Genomic DNA, 25237 nt, shown 5'->3' on the forward strand with positions numbered 1-25237 from the left:
AGCAAACAGGAAAAAAAATTACCAAGTCAATTATTGTAGATGCCATCTACTAGTAAGTTGTGGATCATATTGACACGACTATGTCACTAAATAAATAGATGCATAATGTCACAACAAAAACAACAAAATGATGTAAACTTATATTGCCTATATACATTTAATGAGAAAATATGATTTTAACTGACTTTTCCGTAGTAAAATCATGGGGAATAAATGGCCCTCAAATAAGAAATAAATAGGACTTTTGAGTATTTTACTATGTGCAAGTCATGGGGGCCAAATGGACCCCAAATCAGAAAATAGGACTTTCTAGTATTTTTCTCTTTGCAAGTCATGGGGGCCAAATGGACCCCAAATCAGGAAATAGGACTTTCTAGTATTTTTCTCTTTGCAAGTCATGGGGGCCAAATGGACCCCAAATCAGGAAATAGGACTTTCTATTTTAGTATGGAAATAGGGTTAAACAAAATGGCGGTTTCGGTAGAACCCTGTAAATCCCTTAAAATATTTTTTTAACCCTAGAGGAAAAAGCAAACAATAATAATAATACGTAAAAAGATAACGGAGATACCAAGAGAGAACACAATCATGGACTCCCTAGCCAAGCTGACCAGATTTCCCTAGAATATCAGGAATTTAATCGACGAGCTCAAATGGCTTGTTCAGGATAGGTTGACCAGGATTTTTTTTCTCTCACTCCCCCCCCCCCCCCCCTCTCTCTCTCTATCCGTCAAAACGTCTTTTCAATAAAATATTTTCATTTCTTGCGATGTTGTCGCAATAAAATTAGTTGAGATGTTTGCAATTATACAAATGAATATAAATATACGTCAACGTTCATATGGTCAGCGTGTTCATCTGGCAAGTTGAATTTCTACATATGACTATAGTTGTGGGTTTAAATTCCACTGTCGCCATTAAAACATCAGGACAAAAAGGCTCCATGTTCCAAACTAATATTCCTTCTACCCTCTTAATTTTTAAAAAGTTATTTTAATACGCCCCCCCCCCCCACCACCCACCGAAAAAAATAGACCTGAGAACATCCCGCTCTTTTTTTCAATAGTTATTCCATTTTATGTTTCTATTTCCTCTTACTATTTTCATTTTGAGTGAAAAATAGATTGATCTAAATGATGAAATGATTGGATGAACATTCCTGTAAATAACCGTTTGTGGAGAGTGTTGGGAGATAAATATTAACTCCAAGTTGATATATTTAGAATTAAGGTGTCGTATGTAATTGTTAAAATGAGTCATTTAGACCCTTCTCATCACATTTTAATAGATCCGGCTTGTTCAAATTTAAATTATATTATTAAGGAAGGAGCTGGGAGGGGGGGGGGGGGGGGGGGGTGAGTCTCTAAGAGACAGAGGAGATAATCAGATTGAAACCCATTTTTAATGGAGAGTGTGTTTGTGTGTTAGTTACTACTTACCTTACCGTACCGGAGTTCCGTGTCCCTGAAGAGGTTGAATGTCATGGAACGCCATCTTCACGCCCAATGCCATTACCTAACAGTCGTTTATCTTTTTCCAGTTGTTGCATCCACCTTTCCTATCCAGGACTTCCTTGGTTTGAACCGTGCTACTAAAAACCGATAAAGATACCCCCCCCCCCCACCCTAAAAAAGAGCCCCAAAAAACTAACACCTGATAACATATTAAATTTAAGAAAAACAAGCATCAGAATAAGTGAAAAAGGTTTTAAGTTGAGTGTAATAAGGATAAAATTACCATACTCAATCTACCAATAATTTTCGAAATAGCAAATACCAAAAACATTAAAAAAAAACTCACACACACACACAAAAATGACAACAACAAACAAAAAGCAAATATATAATAATAATAATAATAATAATAATAATAATAATAATAATAATAATAATAATAATAATAATAATAATAATAATAATAATAATAATAATAACAACAACAATAATAATAATAATAATAATAATAATAATAATAATAATAATAATAATAAAATAATAATAATTCCCACTGAAATCCATATACAGTGTTTCTGTGTTTGCTCACTAGTGGTGTCAATATAGGTAGTTCCGAGTTTACTCCCCCTGTAATACTGTGTTCACTTTGCAGTGGTGTCGCTTCACATAGTCCCAGGTTCACTCCCCACCGGTGTTTACCTCATATAGGTAGTTCCGAGTTTACTCCCCCTGTAATACTGTGTTACCTTTGCAGTGGTGTCGCTTCACATAGTCCCAGGTTCACTCCCCACTGGTGTTTACCTCATATAGGTAGTTCCGAGTTTACTCCCCCTGTAATACTGTGTTACCTTTGCAGTGGTGTCGCTTCACATAGTCCCAGGTTCACTCCCCACTGGTGTTTACCTCATATAGGTAGTTCCGAGTTTACTCCCCCTGTAATACTGTGTTCACTTTGCAGTGGTGTCGCTTCACATAGTCCCAGGTTCACTCCCCACTGGTGTTTACCTCATATAGGTAGTTCCGAGTTTACTCCCCCTGTAATACTGTGTTCACTTTGCAGTGGTGTCGCTTCACATAGTCCCAGGTTCACTCCCCACTGGTGTTTACCTCATATAGGTAGTTCCGAGTTTACTCCCCCTGTAATACTGTGTTCACTTTGCAGTGGTGTCGCTTCACATAGTCCCAGGTTCACTCCCCACTGGTGTTTACCTCATATAGGTAGTTCCGAGTTTACTCCCCCTGTAATACTGTGTTCACTTTGCAGTGGTGTCGCTTCACATAGTCCCAGGTTCACTCCCCAATGGTGTCCATTTCCCATAGTCTTGGATTCACTCTCCACTGGTGTCCATCTAAAGAAGTGGATATATTCCTCTCGTGTCCATATCCTATAGTCTCTCGTTGTCTTCCCACTCGTTTCTACATCTTACAGCCTCCAGTTCATTCCTCATCTTTTCCACCGTCCTATAGCCCCAGGTTTATTCCCCCCTGTGTTCACATCTCAAAGTCCTAGTTTACTGTCACTGGTCTACTTGGCTATATGGTTTTGTGGTATGACACTCGCTTTAGGATCGGAATGTCCTGGTTCAGCCTCGCTCGGCGCATAGTTGAGTCCTTGCAAAAAGCCCTTGACTCACATTGTTTTACCTTCCTCATGTGTAAAATGGGTACCTGAGCATTATCAGCCGTCTCTGTCCGAAATAAAAGTGTAATATCTCCTAACAGGCGCCATGTCTCGTTCTATATGTTAAATGGATATTGCCCTATACATTTGAAAAAAAAAACCCACTTAAGTTCCCACTACATTCCGTATTCTCGCGTTTTTTCACCACTACTGTTCAAATCCCCGGTTCTCTAGGTTTCTTCCCCTCTAATATTGACACATTAAATGGTCCTTGGTTCACCTATTGCAGTTCAGCGGTTGGAAACACTATGTCGGTTACAGTGCTCTTTTGATAACAACATTGCTGTGAAAAAATTGCTGCGCAATTGTTCACTTCTTAAAGTGAAATTGCCTTCCTTTAGTTTTATACATTGAACTATAAATATCTAATTCACTACCTCCTGTAATAGTAAAAAGAGAGAATGTAAAAAGACTGTTGGATCCACATTATACGGAACTGGAATAAATCCCCACGATAGCTTCTTTATTTTATACTCGACTGACCTAAGGTCACTAATCTTTCTTCATATGATATGGATTCTACTCCATGACGCATTCTTGTTGCTCGCTTTTGCATATTTTCAATGTTGAAATCTTTTAACATGTAATCCGTGATATTTTAGCAATTTTACTCTCGACTTAGATTATCTAATCAGTTGTTTCAATTGTAGCATCGTTTGGAATAAGATGATATCCTTATGTTGTCCACAGCCGTAGTAATACTATTATAGGTATAAAGCAAGACACGAAATGCAAATTCTCAACTGGACAAAAATCTATGTTTAAAGGCTGTTATACCCTTGGAGATGATCGAAGGATCTTGGAAGGATGGTCGGACCCTGGGGTAAGTAGGTTTAACAATTGTATGTATTTAGTTGAGACAGTAACTTGTGTCTCTACTTGTAATACAGTCAATTATAGTGTGATGACAGGTAATGATTATCAGCAAACCGTAATTCTGGTGTTGGTTTCTTGTTGATGAAGAAATTTTTAATATATTTAAAGAGAGGAATGATGGAGTAAAATTGGTGTAGTAAAATGGAAGAGCATGAAACGGGGGGGGGGGGGGGGGGGGGGGGGAGATCATATGGCATGGTGTGTTTAGATTGAAGAAGATGAAGAGATTGAGTGGCGTGTTAGATCATGATAAAAGAAAATGAGCGGGGCCACCTGGCATGTTATGTCAAGATTAAAGAGGATGAGGGATGGTGGTCCCCTGCCATGTTGTGTCAAGTTTGAGGAGGATGTGAAGGTCAAGTTGTATGATATGGCAATATTGGAGAGTAGGAGAATGATCATCTGTCATTTTTTGCTAAGATTGAATAGGAGGGAGAGAGTAATCTGGCTTCTTGTGGAATTATTAGGACGATGAGAGGGCCATCTGTTAGTTGGGGCACGAAAGAGGTCATTTGTCATGGGGGAGTGTGGATCATTTGGAATACTGTAAAAAGATTTTAGAGGAGGTAGGCCATATATGGAATATTGTCACGAAATTGAAGGGGAGGAATGAGGAACGCATCGAATGTTGTGACGAGACCGATGAGGAGAGAGAGAGAGAGAGAGAGAGAGAGAGAGAGAGAGAGAGAGAGAGAGAGAGAGAGAGAGAGAGAGAGAGCGAGAGAGAGAGAGAGATGGGGGGAGGGAGCGAGAGAAATAGAGGGAGAGGGAGAGAGAGAGAGAGAGAGAGAGAGAGAGAGAGAGAGAGAGAGAGAGAGAGAGAGAGAGAGAGAGAGAGATCATCTGGAAAGTTTATGACACGATTGAAGGGAAGGTAGGGGGTTCATCCGAAATTGTGTGACAAGTTTGAAAAAGAGGAAGGAGGGTCATCTGGAATGTTGTGACAAGATTGAAGAGGAGGAATGGAGTCTCTCTGGAATGTTGTGACACGATTGAAGAAGAAAGATGGGGCCATCTAGAAAAAACAAAATTGAAGAGAAGGGAGGGTTTATTCATCTTGAATATTAGCACAATTGATGAGGAGAGGAAGGAATGTTGTGACAAGATAAAAGGGCATAGAGGGAATCGTCTGGAATGTTGTGACAAGATAAAGGAGGAGAGATGGACACATATGGAATGTTGTGACAAGAATTATTTGACGTGAGGGTGTTTTTAGAGTTTTATGAATTTTTGGTTGGTGGTTTAAATGAACTTACTAATATGGGCTCGAATCTAATTTTGTGGACAATAGTCTTTTAAACCTGCAGGTTATGAATTCTTCACAGACTGATAATGTTTGTTTTTGTTATTTCTTTTTTTTTTTTTTGTTGTCACTGGCTGTTTTTGTCCTTGAAATTGGACAAAGCCCGATGTCTTATTTTTGGACAAACACATAAGCCGGCGTCCAATCGTGATTGCAATCTTGATGCCAATATGAAAGAACGCCTGATTTGATACACAAATTTGTGACTGTGTTAGGACTTCTAGTGACTTTCCACGGATGTTTTTATTCGATTAAGGATTTCTTATGGTCTATTAAGGAGCTCATTTAGTCGATTAAGGATTTCTTATGGTCGATTAAGGAGTTCTTTTGTCGATTCAGTTCTTATGGTCGATTAAGTTCTTTTGGACCCTTAAAGATTTCATTTGGTCGAAAAGGGATTTCTTAGGACGATTAAGTATTTCTTTCGGTCGATTAAACTTTGTGTTTGGTCGATAAAGGATTTCATTTGGTCGAAAAAGGATTCCTTTTGACCGATTAAGGAATTATTGTGGTCTATTAAGGACCAGTTAATCAAAGTAAAAAAGATTTAATTTGCTTGGGTACTCATGAATTTACAAAATTTATGGAAAACTAAAGGTCTTCTCCATAATCTGAGAACATTAACGGTATTAAATGTAATAAGAATAATATGTCTTTACTGGTTTTGGATTTTAAAAATGCAAAAGGTAGAGGACTATTTATAACCAAATCAAAGTTGGTTTTTTTGTCAAAAACTCAGCACAGCTGATGCCATTTGGACTCATACATGGTTGGCTGCAAATATAAACAAGGCAAAGATAGACATCAACATTACCGGTTTTTGATATGCCATTAACTGTTGATACCATACGATTAACAAGATTATCAAAATACGTCAGGAAATAGAAGACGATGATAAATTAAGAATCCTACGATTTCAGTTGAGCAAAATGACCATTAATCCAGAATTTTACGAGGCTACAAACACAAAAACGATCAAAACCAGTGCCTGAACTCAACAAAGCCATAGCTTAAGCTCAATGTTTTTCGTAATATTCAGGGTGTCCATATGGTTTTCATCTTCCTCTAAGGAAAGGTCATGCATTTATGCTTATAACTCACAGGTCTTCATTTTTTCAAATAAGTTAGCAAAAGTTACACCACACCGGTACGTCAGAACCCTTTTTTTTGTAATGTGATGGCCTGTAACAATCTGGTCATAAATAGCTCAACAAAATTTCGTAGCCCAGTTTGGCAGACAATTACAAGACATGAAAACGATTTTTTTAATCTAAGAAAAAAGAAAATGGTATTCTAATTTTGCTGAGACACCTAGTGAACGTTTGGTATCGGAGATGCATACAAGAGTTATAGACCCATATGTCTTTGCTGTAGAAATGATTTTCGTGAATATATTCTAGAATGTTATGCTGCATCCCATTTTCGTGAATATCGGCCATAGAAATTTTTTCAGTAGGACGGTGTTCCTCCTCCTTGGACAAAAACCTTTCGCAAATCTAGGAACGACACGTTTCTAGAGAGATGTATCGGGAGAGATAGACTCGATTACCTGGCCGTCTGGGTCATCGGACATTTCTCCGTATGACTGTATGTTATGGGGCTACATCAGAGATATTGTTTATTCTGCTCCCATACTAGAAGTTGGCACGCTTACCATGAAAATCAGAGCTTTTATTGAGTCTGTCACGCCATAAAATAACACAACATACGGGAATTACTTAAAAATATGGAAATATGTTGAATTCTTTCATAGGTAGCCATGGCAACCATAAAGTTAAAGACAACAGTAAACAAAATAAAAAGTATTTTTGTTTTATAACTCCGTGTTTAAATTATATTGGCTGTTAAAGGTGTTATTAAATACGCAAGGCCCTTCATACATTAAATGCATTGAAGGATGTTTGGAGCGTCCTGCAACCATTTGTTTAAACATATAAAAGTATTGGATACTATATTGCTGAGATAAGGGAGGAAACGTTTCAGTCTGTCGAATATATGTTAACGATTGGGCAATTAGGATGTAGTGATCACTTGGAAAGGGAAGTGGATTAATCTGAATAAAGATTACTTCCATTTATAAGAAAGACACGAACATGCAAAGAATGGAAATAGATTGAATTGATAAAATAATATATTTTACCAAAAACGTCTTTTTAAATATTACTATAATATAATATCCAGACATGACAAGCACTTTTTGTATACACGGAAACACCCGACTTGCTATTTGGATCGGAAAGGTTAATTTCACTACAAACCTGATTACGATATTTGGAGGACATGAATTCACACCAAAAATTTCTGAACTAATTTTGAACAACATAGCAAATATAGAGGTCCTTCAGAAAAAAAAATTCTTCACTTTTGTTCGTTAAATATGGAAGACAATATATAAATAAATACCAAAATTATTAATATAAAACACTTTGGTGTTGATATTGTAGATTTTATCAAATGTTTTAAGAGTTATTAAGACATTTTAAAACAAATATTATACATTTTCACTGTCTGGACAGTTTATTTGTTTACATGTTGATGTGTTGAATGAGAAAGCATTGACAACCATCCTACAAATAGCTGACACTGAAACAAACAAGACGACATCTCACTTTGCCATGACACAACACAGTGACTCAATACACCTGCCACAGTCAAACCATGGAATCCCACCTCGCTTGGATAACACACGTAATAAAAGTCACTCAAGTAATCCTTAACTATTAGCGAATATGATTTGTAAAGACAATGACATGGATTAAAGAATCAACACACATGATTGAAAAAACACATAGTAATAGTGAAGTTTTACACAAGAACACGTGTCAACGATTCCCATTAAAGCAATGAACACACTTAGGAAAAAATCTCATAGTCCTGTTATCAACAATATTGCAAGTGTTCAAAATAAACTAGGAAAAATCTCCAATTAATGAAGATAAAATGTCAATCAATTAATAAGAAACATGCGTCTTTTATCGACATTATGCAAAATGACAAACGAGATATCATCAATGGCATTGAGTCATGGTTGGATTCTTCTATTCAGGATAATGAATAATTTCCATCAAAATTCAACATATACTGAAAAGACTGCAATTGATGAGATGTTTTTATTGCCATCAACCAGGAGTCTATAAGCTCGTTAGTTCCAGAACGGGAGGAAACGTTTATGATAAGTTGGGTCAAAATTGAAATTTAAGGTTTCAGGACACTGTACATCTTTCTACTATCGACCCAAAGTGGGGGGTGAAGTAAGTTTCGAGCTATTCAAGAATTGCAAAGTGAAAATAAGAACCATCACCAATGCATCTTCATAATAGAAGGGAATTTTGACTTCCCGGGTTGTGACAGGAAAACTAAAATATTAAAAGAAAAGACCCCTTTTACACAGCTACACATTGATTTATTAAAATATCTTAGACGTCACTGCACCCACTCAGCTCACAGAGGAACCAACTCGCATGGGGAACACATTAGTTTTATTAATCACCAATAATTCCAGTCTTATAATTCATCAAGATGTCATCCAGGCATCTCAGACAATGATGCAGATATCATTGAGGTTGACATGAACCCGAGAAATAATGTACAGAAACAGAGTAAAACCCTCTCTACAGAAAAGCAAACTGGGAAGGTCTGAGAAAGGAAATAGCTGAAACAGCTAGCGAACCTTTAAGTATGCCAACACTTAACACTGAAGAAATTTGGCAAAAACTCAAGCATTTTTAGAGATAGGAATTAGTGAACATAAACAACCACATAAAACGTGTAACAACAAAAACAGCCTTACGTGGATTACAAAGCCCATAAGAAAAATGATAAGACAGCGAGACCGGTGTTATAAAAAGTATATACAGATGAACGATTACAATTTTTATGAGAAATATACAGTTCTGAAGCATCTTGTATAAAAGAAATTACGTTAAAAATACTGGGACTTCGTGGAGGACATCATTAGCCTTTATGAGAATGGAAACCAGTTTACTGGTATTGCAAAAGTATAGTGCTACATTAAACACAGAAAAAATGGACAGAAATGGGATAGCCTCAATCATTGAAAATGGAAAGCTCATCACCACAACATTTGACAAAGCGACAGCCTTAAATGCCTAATATCAGTCTGTCTTTTCTAAAAAGCAACCTTTGACCTTGAAACAAATTGAAAAAGCAAAACAGCATAGCAAACAAATGCAGTGACATCAATAAAAGGCAGCCTGTGATAGAAAACAATTGTTACGGAACAGTGCTTTGTAAAACTTCTTCGAAACTAGGATCGTGCAAAGGGCAGAGGATCGGATAACATACAAGCAAGAGTTTTGAAAGAGACTGCATACCTTGCCTTCGTTTGATTTTTCAGAGATCACTCGACTTTGGTGAAGTCCCTGAGAATTGGAGAACAGCTTATGTTCTTCCCATTTATAAAAAGGGACAAACTATTAGCTTACAATTCATAAGTTAGACCTCAAAATAAATAAGAATGCATGCCACTGTCTGGTACCCACATGCAGAACGCCTTATTGATAAATTGAAGGCAGTACAGATACGAGCCTCTCGTTTTGCTACGGGATATTACGAGAAAACATCAGGTGTGAACAGTGTGAATGATCAACTAGAATGGATGTCGCTCCAAACTAGAGAAAAGCTCATCGCCTGACCATGATGTATAGGATAAAGAACAACATAGTAGCTATTACAAATCCTGACCTACAAACAAAGACACGAAGATCTGGGACTTCCGACATGGACAGAATTATCTCCTTGACATCTATCAAAAACCTCAGAAAATTCTCATTTTATCCCATAACCATCACAGATTGGAACAATTCAACACGAGAAATTGCATCTGAACCCACTTTAGATTTATTGACAGATCTTCTAGATTCCTGCTGAATTTTTAACTTAATGTTATTGCTCATGTCAAAAACTTCATGAGTGAAGGTGGACATTAAAGGAAGATACAGATTTAGATTAGATATCACTATCTGATACAGTTTCTTCAATTGTCGCAAATCTATGGATGATTGTTGGAGTGTGGCGGAAGTTGTGAATTCCTTCTTGATTGAAACTCGAAGCTAAGTTTATCTTTTTAGCACATGTATTTTATTACTGTTGCATTGTTTGTTTTTAATTTATGTAGCATTGATTTCTCACGTTTTGACTTTGGGATTCTGATACTTAGAGTAGATTCTATAACATTCTAGGGCCATTCCATCCAGCGGCGTGGCATGCTTACAGTATAAAGTGGTGCCAGACGAAAATGTCTTACACATGCTACATTTGTAAATCTAAAAGAAAGAAAAAAAAGAACATTAGATACTTGTAAAGTAAATTTGCATGGTGATGTTTCTATCCCTGCAAATCTTTTCAATAGTTTGTTTATAGAAATCACGAACAAATATATTGATTGGAGTTTGGACACTGAGGGAAATGGCTAAAGGGACACATGCAGACATTGAATGTCAATCGAACAAAGGGTAATTTCAAAACTTACAAAGTGTAAGAATGTAAACAGCCCATGGCCTATTAAAAGAGTACTGTAGTTACGTCATGAAACAGCCCCATTCCACTTCGGAAATCAAACATGACACCATACAAGATCTCTCTCTCTCTCTCTCTCTCTCTCTCTCTCTCTCTCTCTCTCTCTCTCTCTCTCTATCTATCTATCTATCTATCTATCTACCTATCTCTGTGTGTGTGTGTGTGTGTGAGAGAGAGAGAGAGAGATGAACGCGCGCGCACACACACACACACACACACAAAGTCAAACACGCATATTCACGCGAAGATCATGCATTTAGCATCACTATCAAGAAATGTTTGACTTAACTCGTTCACATTCCTTCATATCAATTTTTGCAGCATTAATAATAATAATCATGATGATGATGATGATGATGATGATGATGATGATGATGATGATGATGATGATGATGATGATAGATAAATAGTAATAAAATAATAATAATAATAATAATAATAATAATAATAATAATAATAATAATAATAATAATAATAATAATAATAATAATAATAATAATAAATTAATATATACAATAATCACGACAGAGAGAGAGAGAAACAAATAAACTTCTTATATAATCGTGATTTCGATAATAATAAAGATGGTCGAAGTTACCATACTATGACTATGACGTAAATGACCAACATTAGCTATTATTCCCCAGTCCAACAGAGTTGGAGCAAAAATTTCTCGGCACCTGAGGCGGGTTTTTCTCGTATGTGAAGATAGTAAAAATTCGAGCCATTTTCTCAGGTATTCAATGTGGCAGCACTATAGTAATAGCCTTAAATGAGCCAGCAAAAATCCGCTCCTTGCAATCGTTTGAGTGGGGAAATCCAGTCACTCGCTCAGCCATGGTACACAGTCGCTGACAGTCATCAACGGACTGTGTGAATCGGGAGAAAAGCGTGGATAGAAGGCGTTGTGACAGAAAGGGAGTCTGTTTCGCACTGTTGATAAAAGGCGATATATACCATTTCTCAGTTTTATATATTTTTAAAAATGCTGTTATCCATTTTTAAAACATGGATGTGGTGCCAGGCACCATTTGAACCAATAGTGCCACGCCCCTGATTCCATCATTATCACGTTGTTTTGATTATAGAGTTTCGCGTGAGACTGGACTTACACAATAAATCGGATATCCGCCGGCGATTTTTAGACTGAGATTTCTCAATCTTTATTGTAGATTCATCACTTTTGTTATTTAGTTCTTTGTATTTATAAGTTTATACTGAGGTTTTTTTGTTTTAAAAATCAATAGCATCAACAAAGTGACTGAATCAAAATCAAAACATCGATTTATTGAGAGACAATCACCTATTGATGTTTTTGATCTAATATCAACACATTTAGATGGGAATGATTATAAGTTAAAGACCATCTGGATTGGTGATTTCTTTTCACGTTTCATCCGAAATAAAGAGAACGATGGGTTTGTATGGTGTTGCTATTGTAAATTTGAGACCAAATATAGTGGAAGTGGTGTTCGATTACTAAAAGTTCACTCTAAAAGTAAATCCAATTAGACTTACATAATCATAAACATTTCAAATCAAAGACTCCCAGCAGCTGTACAAGCTACCAAATATAAAATAGATGGAACATTTTCGTATTCTAGTTTAACAACAGTGCCTCTCCCATATTGAGCAGCTCATAATTCAGATCTTTTAGGACTTACCAGGAAATACTCCACGGTGCCTTCTAGTCCCAGGCCAATTACACAATAGGATAATGATCATTTATGGCCCAGCATATTCTACCTCTTTCCGTGGCATCTCACCTTATTCAGTTAACACAGGAAATAGCAAATAAACAGAAATCACTAGCTTAAATGCACATGGAAAGACAAGCGGTCACATACAAGCTCCGCAATGGCTTATCTGAACCGGTCAAAGTCTTGCAAAATAGCCCGTTTTCACCCAATATTGATGAATCAAGTTCTAGTAGTTAAAAAAGAGAATTCTCATTAGTTTGTTATCATTGTAGTAATTTAAAGAAAAGTATTTGTGATTTATATGCTAGCATTGAAATGACAATTGTAAATGCAGAGACAATGTTTAAGACTGTGAGAAACACGTTTTAAAATGATCAGGCAGATTCATTTTACACATTTGATTTTAGCGCTTTCTGACTCAGGTGCTTTTTTGAGGTGATCATTAAATGGCTTTTGGGCTAGATTAAAAGAAATTTCACCTTTAATGATATTGATGGAGCTGAATGTCACCATATTCACAATGCTGTTAAAAAATCCGCATCAATTCTTGAGAGTGATTGGTCGCTTATCAAGCTCTTGGATGAAGTATTCAGTGACTTTGACTATAGTTCCGATGTAGGAGATGACCTATAGACAATATGTGGACTGATCGAGTTGTCAGAGCACACTCCCATTCAAAGAGCTGGACATAGATGGATGTCAGTCAATGATGCCTCACTTTGATTCTTAGGGGAAAATGAAGCTCTTACCGTTTTTTAATCAGTTTGGTTCACTGTAGATGAAAAGAAAGAACAACAACAAAAAGTGTCTGCTCTTCTCAAACATGTAAAGAAAGGCTCCAAGACTAGGATAATTCTCATATTACACAGACTTTAAAAAAAAACGGGCAGGCGGGGGGAAAGAAGGAGGATAGTCGGCAAAATCTTCAGGAAATCACAAGAAAGCTAATTACTAACTAATGCCATTGTCATTGTCAGCATTTTTCCTCGTTTTAAGACTTTCATTCTCACTTTTGGACAGAAAGATCAAATGGTGAATAGACATTTCAATGGGTCTGTGTTAGTTTTTAGGACCATTTTTACTTGCTTCTTAACTCGTGAATGTGTAAAAGAATTTAGTAGGGATATCAGCAAAGCCAGCATTGATTGTGATAAGATACGTCCTTTGAAATAATTTATGTAGTCGATGCTGCACAGAACATTATAATTGACACGGATAGTCAGGAAGCAAATGCATTCAGTAAAACAGTACACTCAGCTTTCAGAGAAACAGGGAAATATCTTAAGTTCAAGGTTCCTATTATCAATAAAACCCTACCTCTCTGTCACCGATAGATCCAGATTTATGTGGTCATAGCAGGGCTTTATTAGGCTTACAAGATTATTTTTGATTTGTTGCCAACAATAGTCAGGCCTGAAGAAAAGGATATATTTTCTGCTGCAGCTTCCAACCTCCAAAGTTTATCAATAAAAGAGAAGAAATTGGATAGGTGGTGGACATAGGTGAGATCAAAGCCCAAATATGAAATACTAAGTCCAGTAATGAAGGCTTGTCTTTCTATCTTCACGGGGTTTAGAGTAGAATCTTCATTCAGTGTAATGATTAATGTAATCACAGGCACAGCAAACAGATTCGATGTAGGGACATATGAAGCCAAAGTCCTTAAAGTTAGAGGTGAAAAGAACTGAATAATTTTTATCGAGAAGATCCTGTACATAGTCTTGTTGATTCACCCCTTTGCTACTCCATGCAAACAGTTGGAAAGAGAATGAAGACTAAACATGAAAAGCCAGCAAAGACAAAGGCTCCAAAAAAAAAAAAAAAGGTTAAATCATCAATCAATCAAAGAGCAGACGAATTAAGAATAGCAATAGAGATAAATACAGCCCACTGATCCATTAACTAAAACATAAGAAAAATAAATTTCAAGGCCATCCATGAAAAGGAAAATCTCTGATGCTGATGTTTGTAGTAGTAGTAGTAGTAGTAGTAGTAGTAGTAAGTAGTAGTAGTAGTAGTAGTAGTAGTAGTAGTAGTAGTAGTAGTAGCAGTTTATTATTATTATTATTATTATTATTATTATTATTATTATTATTATTATTATTATTATTATTATTATTATTATTATTATTATTATATTGTCATGGTCTCAAGTGAGTAAAGAGCTACTCGACTATGCATAAAGATATATGTAGAATGAGGCCCCAGAATTTACTAGTTACTATAAATGAAAAACAATTAACGATTTGTTTACAATGAAATAAAAATAATGATGAAATTTAATTAAAAGAGATAAACAGTGATCGTGGCAGTTACATATAGAGATGTGAATATATTACGTAACTTATGATAATATGTCAGATTCGTAAGTTTACGTTTCCAGGCAGTTGACAGGCTTGGATGATATATTCGTCTGATAACAGGCTCGGGCTCGTAAAATTCCACTTCCAGGCAATTGGTAAGGGGTTATTGTGTAACTCTTTGACAGCGGGCTTGGGTTTGATCCTTGAAGATTGTACAATCAAATTTAAAAGCTCCGGCGTCTTAATGGTGTAGATATAATATCTACAAAGTCCCAAAAGATAAAAATCTCCAGTATATATAAGGAATAGAGCGACTGGCCGTCCGGCATAGATTGTGGAGAGAAGTGAGTGTCGAATGTTAGACCTATCAGCTTTTATAATAAGTGGCTACGTGACAGAATGTAGAACGAAAAGTATTCACTAATTAGAAATTAATTCGAGGGAAGGCTATAAAAGGAAAGACGATCTAATATTAGAAGGTAAAGTTTATCTAAGCCTACCGAAATATAACTGGAGTGAGATGAATTCAGTTCTTAATAAAATAAAAATTTAATAAGATAATTGTGAACAACCTTTACTGTGACACCCCCCACCCACGTTTAAAATATACTCTTTAACCATTATGGGAAAGATAGATTTTACAAACGGAAGTAAATTTACTATCATGATACTCTAGCATTAATCCATTGTTTTGATTTGTGCTACAATTAAATTATTTATTAACTAGACATGGACTCTGAGCAGCGGCAGCGTAGTATGGTTCCTTCAATGTTCTGCTAAGGGGTGTCAATGGATGTGCGCTGTTAAAGTTTTCTGCGTAGATTTTTAATTTGTCCAAGTTTTCTGGCTTTCTCTCTTTAAAGAATGCGACTAAATCTGGGTTGCAAGCTTGATAGATTCGATTCTTCAGCGTGAGATAGTAAAGGCCTGCAAAGTCGTCTTGTTTTACGTTTGCCAACTCAAGCCACCGATTTAGAAATTGAGTAATTCGGTTCACGAATGTATTAAAGTCTTCTCCACTTTCCGGTTTTGCAGTGTGAAACCTTTCCTGGTAACCATCTTCCGTTAATCTAAATCTTTTTAGTAGAGCGTCTTTAATTTTACCATAATCATCTGCATCTTCAGTTGTTAAGGTATAGAAAACTTTTAGCGGTTCTCCAGATAAGCAGTTAATCAAGGCTGTGGCCCATTTGCTTTCTGGCCAACGATAACCTTTAGCCTGAACTTCGAATCGGTGTAAGAAGGATTCTAGACAGTCTGAGCGTTCATCGTATGTTGGCATGCGTGGAAGTTTCCCGAAAAATTCATCACTATTATTATGTTTTCTTTCATGACCGGTTTTTGTTTTTTCAATTTCCAGCATCATTTGGGTCCTTTTGGTTTCTTCTTCTGCTAAAGCTATTTGTCTTTTTAGTTCCCTTTCTTGGACTCTTTCTTCTCGTTCTTCTCTACGTATTCTTTCTTCATTTTCTTCTCTACGAATTCTTTCTTCGCGTTCTTTTTCTTCTCTACGAATTCTTTCTTCATTTTCTTCTCTACGAATTCTTTCTTCGTGTTCTTTTTCTTCTCTACGAATTCTTTCTTCGTGTTCTTTTTCTCTTCGCACCATGAAAATATTCTTTCCTGGGGTATTTCTAAGTCCTTTGCGAGACTTAAGTATCTTTTATATGCTTCCATTTTTGCAATAAATTAGTTACGATATTTTATATATATTATATTGACAGGATACTGTTACTGACTGTTTTATTTATTTACACTTACTGGAATGAACTGTTCTATTTTAAGAAATCTCTCTCTCTCTTATTTCAACTTATTATGTATGTTGAATTTGATGCCTTTTATCGTTATATCTTATAAAATGTGTCAATACAATGCGGAGTTATTATGACTTGTGTCAATAACAATGTGTCAATCGCGTGTACTCTAAACTATGTTACTAAGAAAAATTTATCACCAATGTTTGTGACTCGTCGCTAGTTTGTGTACAATTATTCGCAATGACGCTAATATACTAGAGTGTGATAACAATAATAGGATGCCAAAATAATCCCAAGTTATCTATCACTAAATATAACACGACGGCTAGTAGACTCCTTTTATTATTATTTAGTTTTTAAAGACTCACTTTTCAGAACATAATATATAAGTGGTTTTCGGTAACAGTAATATGCCAAAAATGCATTTAAAACAAATCACTATGCAAAACAAATCACGATGTCTATAGTTACTATGTGATGCCCAACTCATGTAAAAGAGAATAATGAAGGATATATTTACCAACTCAGTTCGTGGCTGGGACCTCTCTCTTGTTCAATGGTTGTTCAACAATTGTAATTAGGCATTGAAGAGTGTTTAACAGTGATGTCTGAAATACAAAACAATAAAATATCGTAAGATTTACAATAGTTACAAAATGTGTTCACAACACTGAGTGATTTGATGATAGGTGAATGAATCGTTATGGAATGTAAACATATTGAAAACAATTCATGAATGAGGCAAACAACAAAATGAAATGAGTGATATAATAACAAAGTGGACAAGGAATGAATGAATGAATGAAAAACTGAGTGAATAGATGAATGAATGAATGGATAATGTATGAATGAAAGAATGAAGGGAGGAATAAATGTATGAATGATTGGATAAATGAGTGAATAAACGAATGAATGGATGAATGAATGAATAAATAAATAAATGAATGAACAATGAATGAATGAATAATTTATAAATGAATAAATGAATGAAGGAATGAATCAATAAAATGCTATTCAATTTGAATGAAAGAATGAATGGATAAATTGCTATTCCATTTAAATGAAAAATGAAAAAGAAAAAAAAAATAATCCTATAAATAGGGAGTTCAATTAAAATATGATCAAGTGGGGCAATTAAGAGTTTTACAATTTAAACTTTAAAGTTAGATGAAATAGATATATGTAACTAAATAAATTCAATTCTTTATATGTGTCCCCTCCAAAATGTCATGGTCTCAAGTGAGTAAAGAGCTACTCGACTATGCATAAAGATATATGTAGAATGAGGCCCCAGAATTTACTAGTTACTATAAATGAAAAACAATTAACGATTTGTTTACAATGAAATAAAAATAATGATGAAATTTAATTAAAAGAGATAAACAGTGATCGTGGCAGTTACAAATAGAGATGTGAATATATTACGTAACTTATGATAATATGTCAGATTCGTAAGTTTACGTTTCCAGGCAGTTGACAGGCTTGGATGATATATTCCTCTGATAACAGGCTCGGGCTCGTAAAATAACACTTCCAGGCAATTGGTAAGGGGTTATTGTGTAACTCTTTGACAGCGGGCTCGGGTTTGATCCTTGAAGATTGTACAATCAAATTTAAAAGCTCCGGCGTCTTAATGGTGTAGATATAATATCTACAAAGTCCCAAAAGATAAAAATCTTCCAGTATATATAAGGAATAGAGCGACTGGCCGTCCGGCATAGATTGTGGAGAGAAGTGAGTGTCGAATGTTAGACCTATCAGCTTTTATAATAAGTGGCTACGTGACAGAATGTAGAACGAAAAGTATTCACTAATTAGAAATTAATTCGAGGGAAGGCTATAAAAGGAAAGACGATCTAATATTAGAAGGTAAAGTTTATCTAAGCCTACCGAAATATAACTGGAGTGAGATGAATTCAGTTCTTAATAAAATAAAATTTAATAAGATAATTGTGAACAACCTTTACTGTGACAATTATTATTATTATTATTATTATTATTATTATTATTATTATTATATTATTATTATTATTATTATTATTATTATTATTATATTATTATTATTATTATTATTATTATTATTATTATTATTATATTATTATTATTATTATTATTATTATTATTATTATTATTATTATTATTATTATTATATTATCATATTATATCATCATCATCATCATCATCATCATCATCATCATCATCATCTCATATATATATATATTATTATTATTATTATTATTATTATTATTATTATTATTATTATTATTATTATTATATTATTATTATTATTATTATTATTATTATTATTATTATTATTATTATTATTATTATTTATTATTTATTATTATTAAACAAACATCTATTAAAATGATGATCTTAAATCTTTCTTTAATTGAAAGTAGAAATCTCCAATTCCTCTATAGGTATTAGTTTTATACGGTAAACAGATTATCATTGTGGTGAAAAGGCTTCACGTGTCAAACTGTCAAACTTCTCTTTTCTGGATTTAAATTTCGATTTTTTAGAATATTATTATTATTAATTAATTTATTACCAAAGAAGTTAAACCTGAGTATTATCTACCCGAAACCATCACAGTGAACGCATCAAATGGGCAATAATAATACTTGATATCATAAATAGATGAAAACAGTTAAATATTTAGTGTAGATCTGAAATCCGTAAAGTAATTAAGTTAATACATTATTTTGAATGCAACGATTTGCGTAAAAACGCCAAACTGGCAATTTTTTACAGTGTCGAAATTGATTGTTTTTGAGAGTTTTAGCGTCGTCGGTACATATTTTATGATATCTGTTTGACTCAACTAACTTTCAAACTGACTTTAACTTATAAAAGGAAATCACATGACGTCCTAATGCTGTCACTAATAATTTATACTTATACCGACATCCCTTATTTATTATTTTTTGTATTTATTTTCAATTCCATTGTATTTATTTTCCAACAACAGTCTACACGTTTTTATAGGGAATGAGATTAGCGGAAGAGTAGCGTCCCTTGATTGGACGTCACCCATAGTCTGTGACGTTATCGGCTGAAAAGTTATTAGAGAGAGAACGTCATGTTGGTTGTGCGCATGCGTCTCTCGTCCTCGCTTCCGTCCCGCCTCCCCTCTTTTCACTTAATTAATTGCGCACCTTTTTAGAAAGATCTAGTATTCTATTTTAATTCGTGCTTCCTTACAAAGGAGCATACTATTTCCTGCCAACCAATGTTTTGTTTATTCATCTTAACTACGCCACTACCAAATCATCTCATACATTTGTGGTGTTTCATTTATCCTGCTTTATTGATAAAGGGGAAACCCGAAACGTTCATTTGATCTGTTTTTGTAATTAAATTGAAGCTTACATTCAATTTCAAAGTATTATTTTTTCTTCGAGCTTTGAGCAGCAATATTTACAGTGAATAAATTATGTCGAATGGAACGATTTGCGTAAAAACGCCAAACTGACAACTTTTTACAGTGTTGAAATTGGTTGGCTCTGAGAGTTTTAGTGTCGTCGGTACGTATTTTATGATATCTGTTTGACTCAACGAAATTTCAAACTGACTTTAAATTATAAAAGGAAATCAAGTTATCTGTTTATCTATCTATAAAAAGTACATTTCTAATTTTCAAATCTTTCAGTAGAGTTGTGCGCTGTATAATTTTTTTTATCGACTCAAATAAGCACATTGTTCTCCACAAGCTATATTTTTTAAAGAAAGGATGTGCGCGTTGGTTTTAAATTTTTTATTTTCATTTCTCATCTCCCTGATTTTGACAAGATTGACGGATGGTAAAGAGGGGAATGCCAAATGAAACACAATGAATTTGTATTTTACTAATATCATTCCATTTCTTTTCACCAACAGGTAGATAATTCATTGATGTTACTAAGAAGAGAAAAGACGGCTAGTCCTTGCTTCCGTGTTTTGGACATTCTATCTGGCGATCTATCTTTGGATATGACAAGATTGGAAAAGAAGATTTCTATACTGATTCTTTTATGAATGGGATATTCAATGACTGTGTATAGTTGGTAAATGTAAACCAACAAGAGATGTGACAATATCGATGTATAAATTGCTATTGTGGTTGTTATCAATTGATCGTTTTTGTCTCAAATAGTGAAATAATTGACCTATATTTTCTATCTTATCCAGTACCGTTTTAGACGTAATTACTAACTAGTAATACTGTGCAACACTAATATTCTTCTTCTTTTTCTTCATCTTCTTCTTCTTCTTCTTCTTCTTCTTCTTCTTTTTCTTCTTCTTCTTCTTCTTCTTTTTGCTCATTTTCTTCTTCATCTTCTTCTTCTTCTACTTCTTATTCTTCTTTTCTCTCCATCCTGTCTTTATTGCTGACCTTCAAATAGATGAAGGAATGTAACAATTATCACTTGATGACTAAAAGCAATCCTTTATATAATTTATTTCAATAGGTTTGCTGAATTCACCTTAATTAATTCACACGCTTGACAAATCGATGTCAGTGACGTCAATCATGAAAAATATATTTGTAGTTTGTTTTCTGTTAAAAGTCAATATTATTAGAAATCAAACTATACGTCAATGATTTAGGAAATAATGACTATTATAACAATAAAGATACCTTTTACAAATCATGTTATTTACAAAACATCATCGAGTCATGTGACATAAATATAGAACTTTTATTGAAAACCGACTAATATCGAGTAAAAGTGTTTAATTTTACACGATTAGACTTTTTTTTATTTTTCGACGTTTTACAATATTGATCATTTTATATCATACTTTTCATAAATAGTCCTATGGAATTTTTAATAATTATGAAGATAAATTTAGACTTTTCTGTATTTAATTCTAAAACACTAAAAGTCCTGTGGATTGTTAAGATTACCTTTCAATTGAACTGAAATGTTAAGTTTTGCTCCGGTTCTACTCTTCCAAATCCCCTTTTATGTTTGTCTATGAAAACTGTTATTCTGGAATAAATCAAATTTTACTGCTCTTTAAACGTCGATTAATTGTATTGTATGTTACAAATTTATTTTGTAAAATGTTTTTAAATTTGTCAATTTGTCATTGAGTGTGGCAATGTGGAATTACATCTCTGGGTTTCCCAGATATTATTATTCACATATAAACGTGGAATAAAGGAAAACAAATGCATAATATATGGTTTCTTGTTAAAATTTTGATTTGTATTATAATATATAATAATGTGTGTTTTGTGGTCTATACATGTATGAATGTGTTATAAACGTGGATGGCAAAAAAAATAATAGCAAAGACCTGAGTGACGTCATCTTCATTCTTACACACAAACTAACATACATAGCTGTCGTTGTTACTGTAAATCAAGGATGGTCAAGAAAATGAGTTAGATTACTTTTTATGTTGGCTTGAGGAAATTAGTTCGAAAAATCCTATTCGGGGTAAAAATTAGTTCGAGAGAGTAATGTTTTGACGATCTTTTGCCTTTTCTGCTCCAGCTGTGTAAAACCTCCAGCACAAAATTTGTTCATATCAGGCTTTAAGGTCACACAGAAAAACGTGAGCTTTTGTATAAAGCAAAATCTCTGAACAAATGGCCCCTGACCAACAGCAATAGGTAACATATAGAACGAGACATAACGGTTGTTAGGCGATATTACAATTTAATTTCCTACACAGACAGCGCTGTTACGGCCAGGTAATCATTCTACAGTTGATTACGGTGAGAGAGTTTGAATAATTATAATGATTATTATAATAAGATAATAATAATGATGATGATGATGATGATGACGATGACGATGATTATGATGATGATGATGATGATGATAAAAAAGATGATGATGATGATGATGATGATGATGATGATGATGATAATAATAATAACAATAATAATAATAATAATAATAATAATAATAATAATAATAAATAATAATAATAATAATAATAATATAATAATATAATAATAATATAATAATAATAATAATAATAATAATAATAATAATAATAATAATAATAATAATAATAATAATAATAGATAATAATAATAATAATAATAATAATAATAATAATAATAATAATAATAATAATAATAATAATGATAATTATAATGATATGATGATGATGATGATGATGATGATGATGATGATGATGATGATGATGATGATGATGATAATGATAATAATAATAATAATAATAATAATAATAATAATAATAATAATAATAATAATAATAATGATGATGATGATGATGATGATGATGACGATGATGATAATAATAATAATGATAATTAGTTACTGACTGACTTAAAGCGTTTGGCTTCCTCATCATCCGATTGGGACGCATCAGCTGCCTCTCTAATCATCTGTGTCATTTCCTATCACAGTTCACAGTCTTTTGCTGTGGGTGCTAAGTTCATAAGGTCTTCCTTTGATTTTAATGTTTGTTATTTTGAAGGAGTTTTAGGTCTCGATTGAGGACAGTATAAATTGACATGGGTGGTCTACCTTGATAATTCTTGTGTCCAGATGGGATGAAAAACCTATTAATGGCATTATTAGCTGGTATATTTTCATCTATTCTGAGTATATGCCCAGTAAGCCCCCATCTTGCCTCCAGGATAATAATAATAATAATAATAATAATAATAATAATAATAATAATAATAATAATAATAATAATAATAATAATAATAATAATAATAATAATACTGATATAATAATAATAATAATAATAATAATAATAAATAGTAATAATAATAATAATAATAATAATAATAATGATAATAATAATAATAATAATATAATAATAATAATAATAATAATAATAATAATAATAATAATAATAATAATAATAATAATAATAATAATAATAATCATAATAATAGATGGTTTTTATATAGCGCCCAATAACAACTATACTGAAAGGACTGACATATTAGGGAGCGTTCACATATTACGTCATCAGCTAGGGGGGGAGGGGGGTCTACCAAATGTTGACATGTGTTGACATGGGGGAGGGGGGGGGGTCAGACCCAAGATGATGTCATCAAAACCGATTGCAAATTAAAATTTTATGTCCCCATTGTATCGTAAAACATAAATTATCAAGAGTTTCTGATATTAATAAAATGATTGAATGTGTTTTATCAAACGTTGATAATCAATGTTTATGGTTTGAAAAATGAATAATAAATATTGTGAAATTAAAGTTATCTTTTAGTTTTTATTAAATTAGATGACGTCATCATCTGTTGGGGGAGGGGGGGGGTCAGGTCAATGATGACAAGTGATGACGTGGGAGGGGGGGGGGGTCTAAAAAGGGCAAATTTTTGATTACGTAATATGTGAACGCTCCCTTATGGAATCTTCAGCTCCCGCTAGTGGGGGCCAACTAGAAATCTAGAAAATTCAAACCAAAATAACAGCAGGGGCATTATACTGCAAGATCTACCTTTTTAGAGAATGATTGTGAATGCTGGGTCCAAAAAATATTTAAATTTAATTATTACTATTATCAGCAGTGAATGATTCAGGATGATTTCTTTAGTGTATCAAGTGGTACCTTTACAATCAAGTCCTGAGAGGCCAGTTCGGCTAAGGACACCAGCTGCCACCAAGATAAGACTTACAACAATAAAAAATATTATAGGTTTCATTTGTTTGTGCTCCATGATGAATGATAAAGATTAAAAGAACATGTAGATAGTACAATACCATTTAAAACAGAATAAACCCGACTGACTGTTATTGTCAATTATAAGTGGGACTGGAACTTGTTTTATTCATTACTTATTGTATTGTAAACGTGATATCCTTAGACAGTATACGAACCATTAATCATTGCTGTTTAATATTTCCATGTAATCTGTAACAGGGAAATCATAAGATTTGCAGACCTCTATATAATTTAATTATAATTAATGGGGCGATTCTATGAGTGCAGGAGCTGACAACCTATCTAAAACGCTCACTTGATGTGGAGAATTATCACATAAAATTTTCTTTAAAAAATAATTGAACATCCACCTTAAATACCACATTACACCTCATATAACCCCGTAAATCCCCCCCCCCCCCCCCCAAAAAAAAAAGCCCCAATCCAACGACAACACTCCAAAATTCAAGATACAGACACCAGAACCATTTACAAGCACGCCAAACATCTAAAGACCACCACTAGACAGATCGTTTAAAACAGCATTGACATTTCCAACAAGAACAAAAATAACAAGAAGACACTCCATCCCCTAATCCCGTCATCACAGACATCCTATCTAAAGGGAACTGCCTCTCTGGATAGGAAGAGAAAAGCATCACTTTTGGGGGGAGGGTAATAGAAAAGTTCAAAGTCGGCCATTAAACGAAAAAGCAGCACAGGAATGAAGTTAAAAGCAAGCAACATAACACCCTAACTCAGACATATAGACACATCTCCATAACATACACATTCACATACACGCACAACACATACCACAATAACCCAACACCACCACAAATACACAGGACATGGCATACAGTCATACACATAAAATATACACGCACCCACAACCGTATACATACTGACATAGAGTAACACACCATGAACAACCAACATTATAAAACCCATAACCCCAAAACACACAATAACTTCACA

The 25237-nt window shown here is 33.9% G+C and overlaps 2 protein-coding genes across 2 annotated transcripts in view; both read left to right on the forward strand.

Moving 5' to 3' along the window:
• Positions 1 to 4128, forward strand: part of LOC144961762 (uncharacterized) — a 15432-nt gene extending 11304 nt beyond the window's left edge. Inside the window, exon 3 of the mRNA XM_078894849.1 lies at positions 3826 to 4128. Within this exon, the coding sequence (XP_078750975.1) occupies positions 3826 to 4093 (268 nt within the window). The 3' untranslated portion in view covers positions 4094 to 4128. The remainder of the gene's footprint in view (positions 1 to 3825) is intronic.
• Positions 1 to 21781, forward strand: part of LOC144961763 (uncharacterized) — a 49181-nt gene extending 27400 nt beyond the window's left edge. Inside the window, exon 3 of the mRNA XM_078894850.1 lies at positions 20495 to 21781. Coding sequence (XP_078750976.1) covers positions 20495 to 20632 — 138 coding nt within the window. The 3' untranslated portion in view covers positions 20633 to 21781. The remainder of the gene's footprint in view (positions 1 to 20494) is intronic.
• Positions 21782 to 25237: the final 3456 nt, after the last annotated feature.

The sequence above is a fragment of the Berghia stephanieae genome, unplaced genomic scaffold (genome assembly GCF_034508935.2).
Source record: "Berghia stephanieae isolate SIO BIC M18660-M18661 unplaced genomic scaffold, UCSD_Bste_1.3 scaffold4, whole genome shotgun sequence".
Classification (NCBI taxonomy): Eukaryota; Metazoa; Mollusca; class Gastropoda; order Nudibranchia; family Aeolidiidae; genus Berghia; species Berghia stephanieae.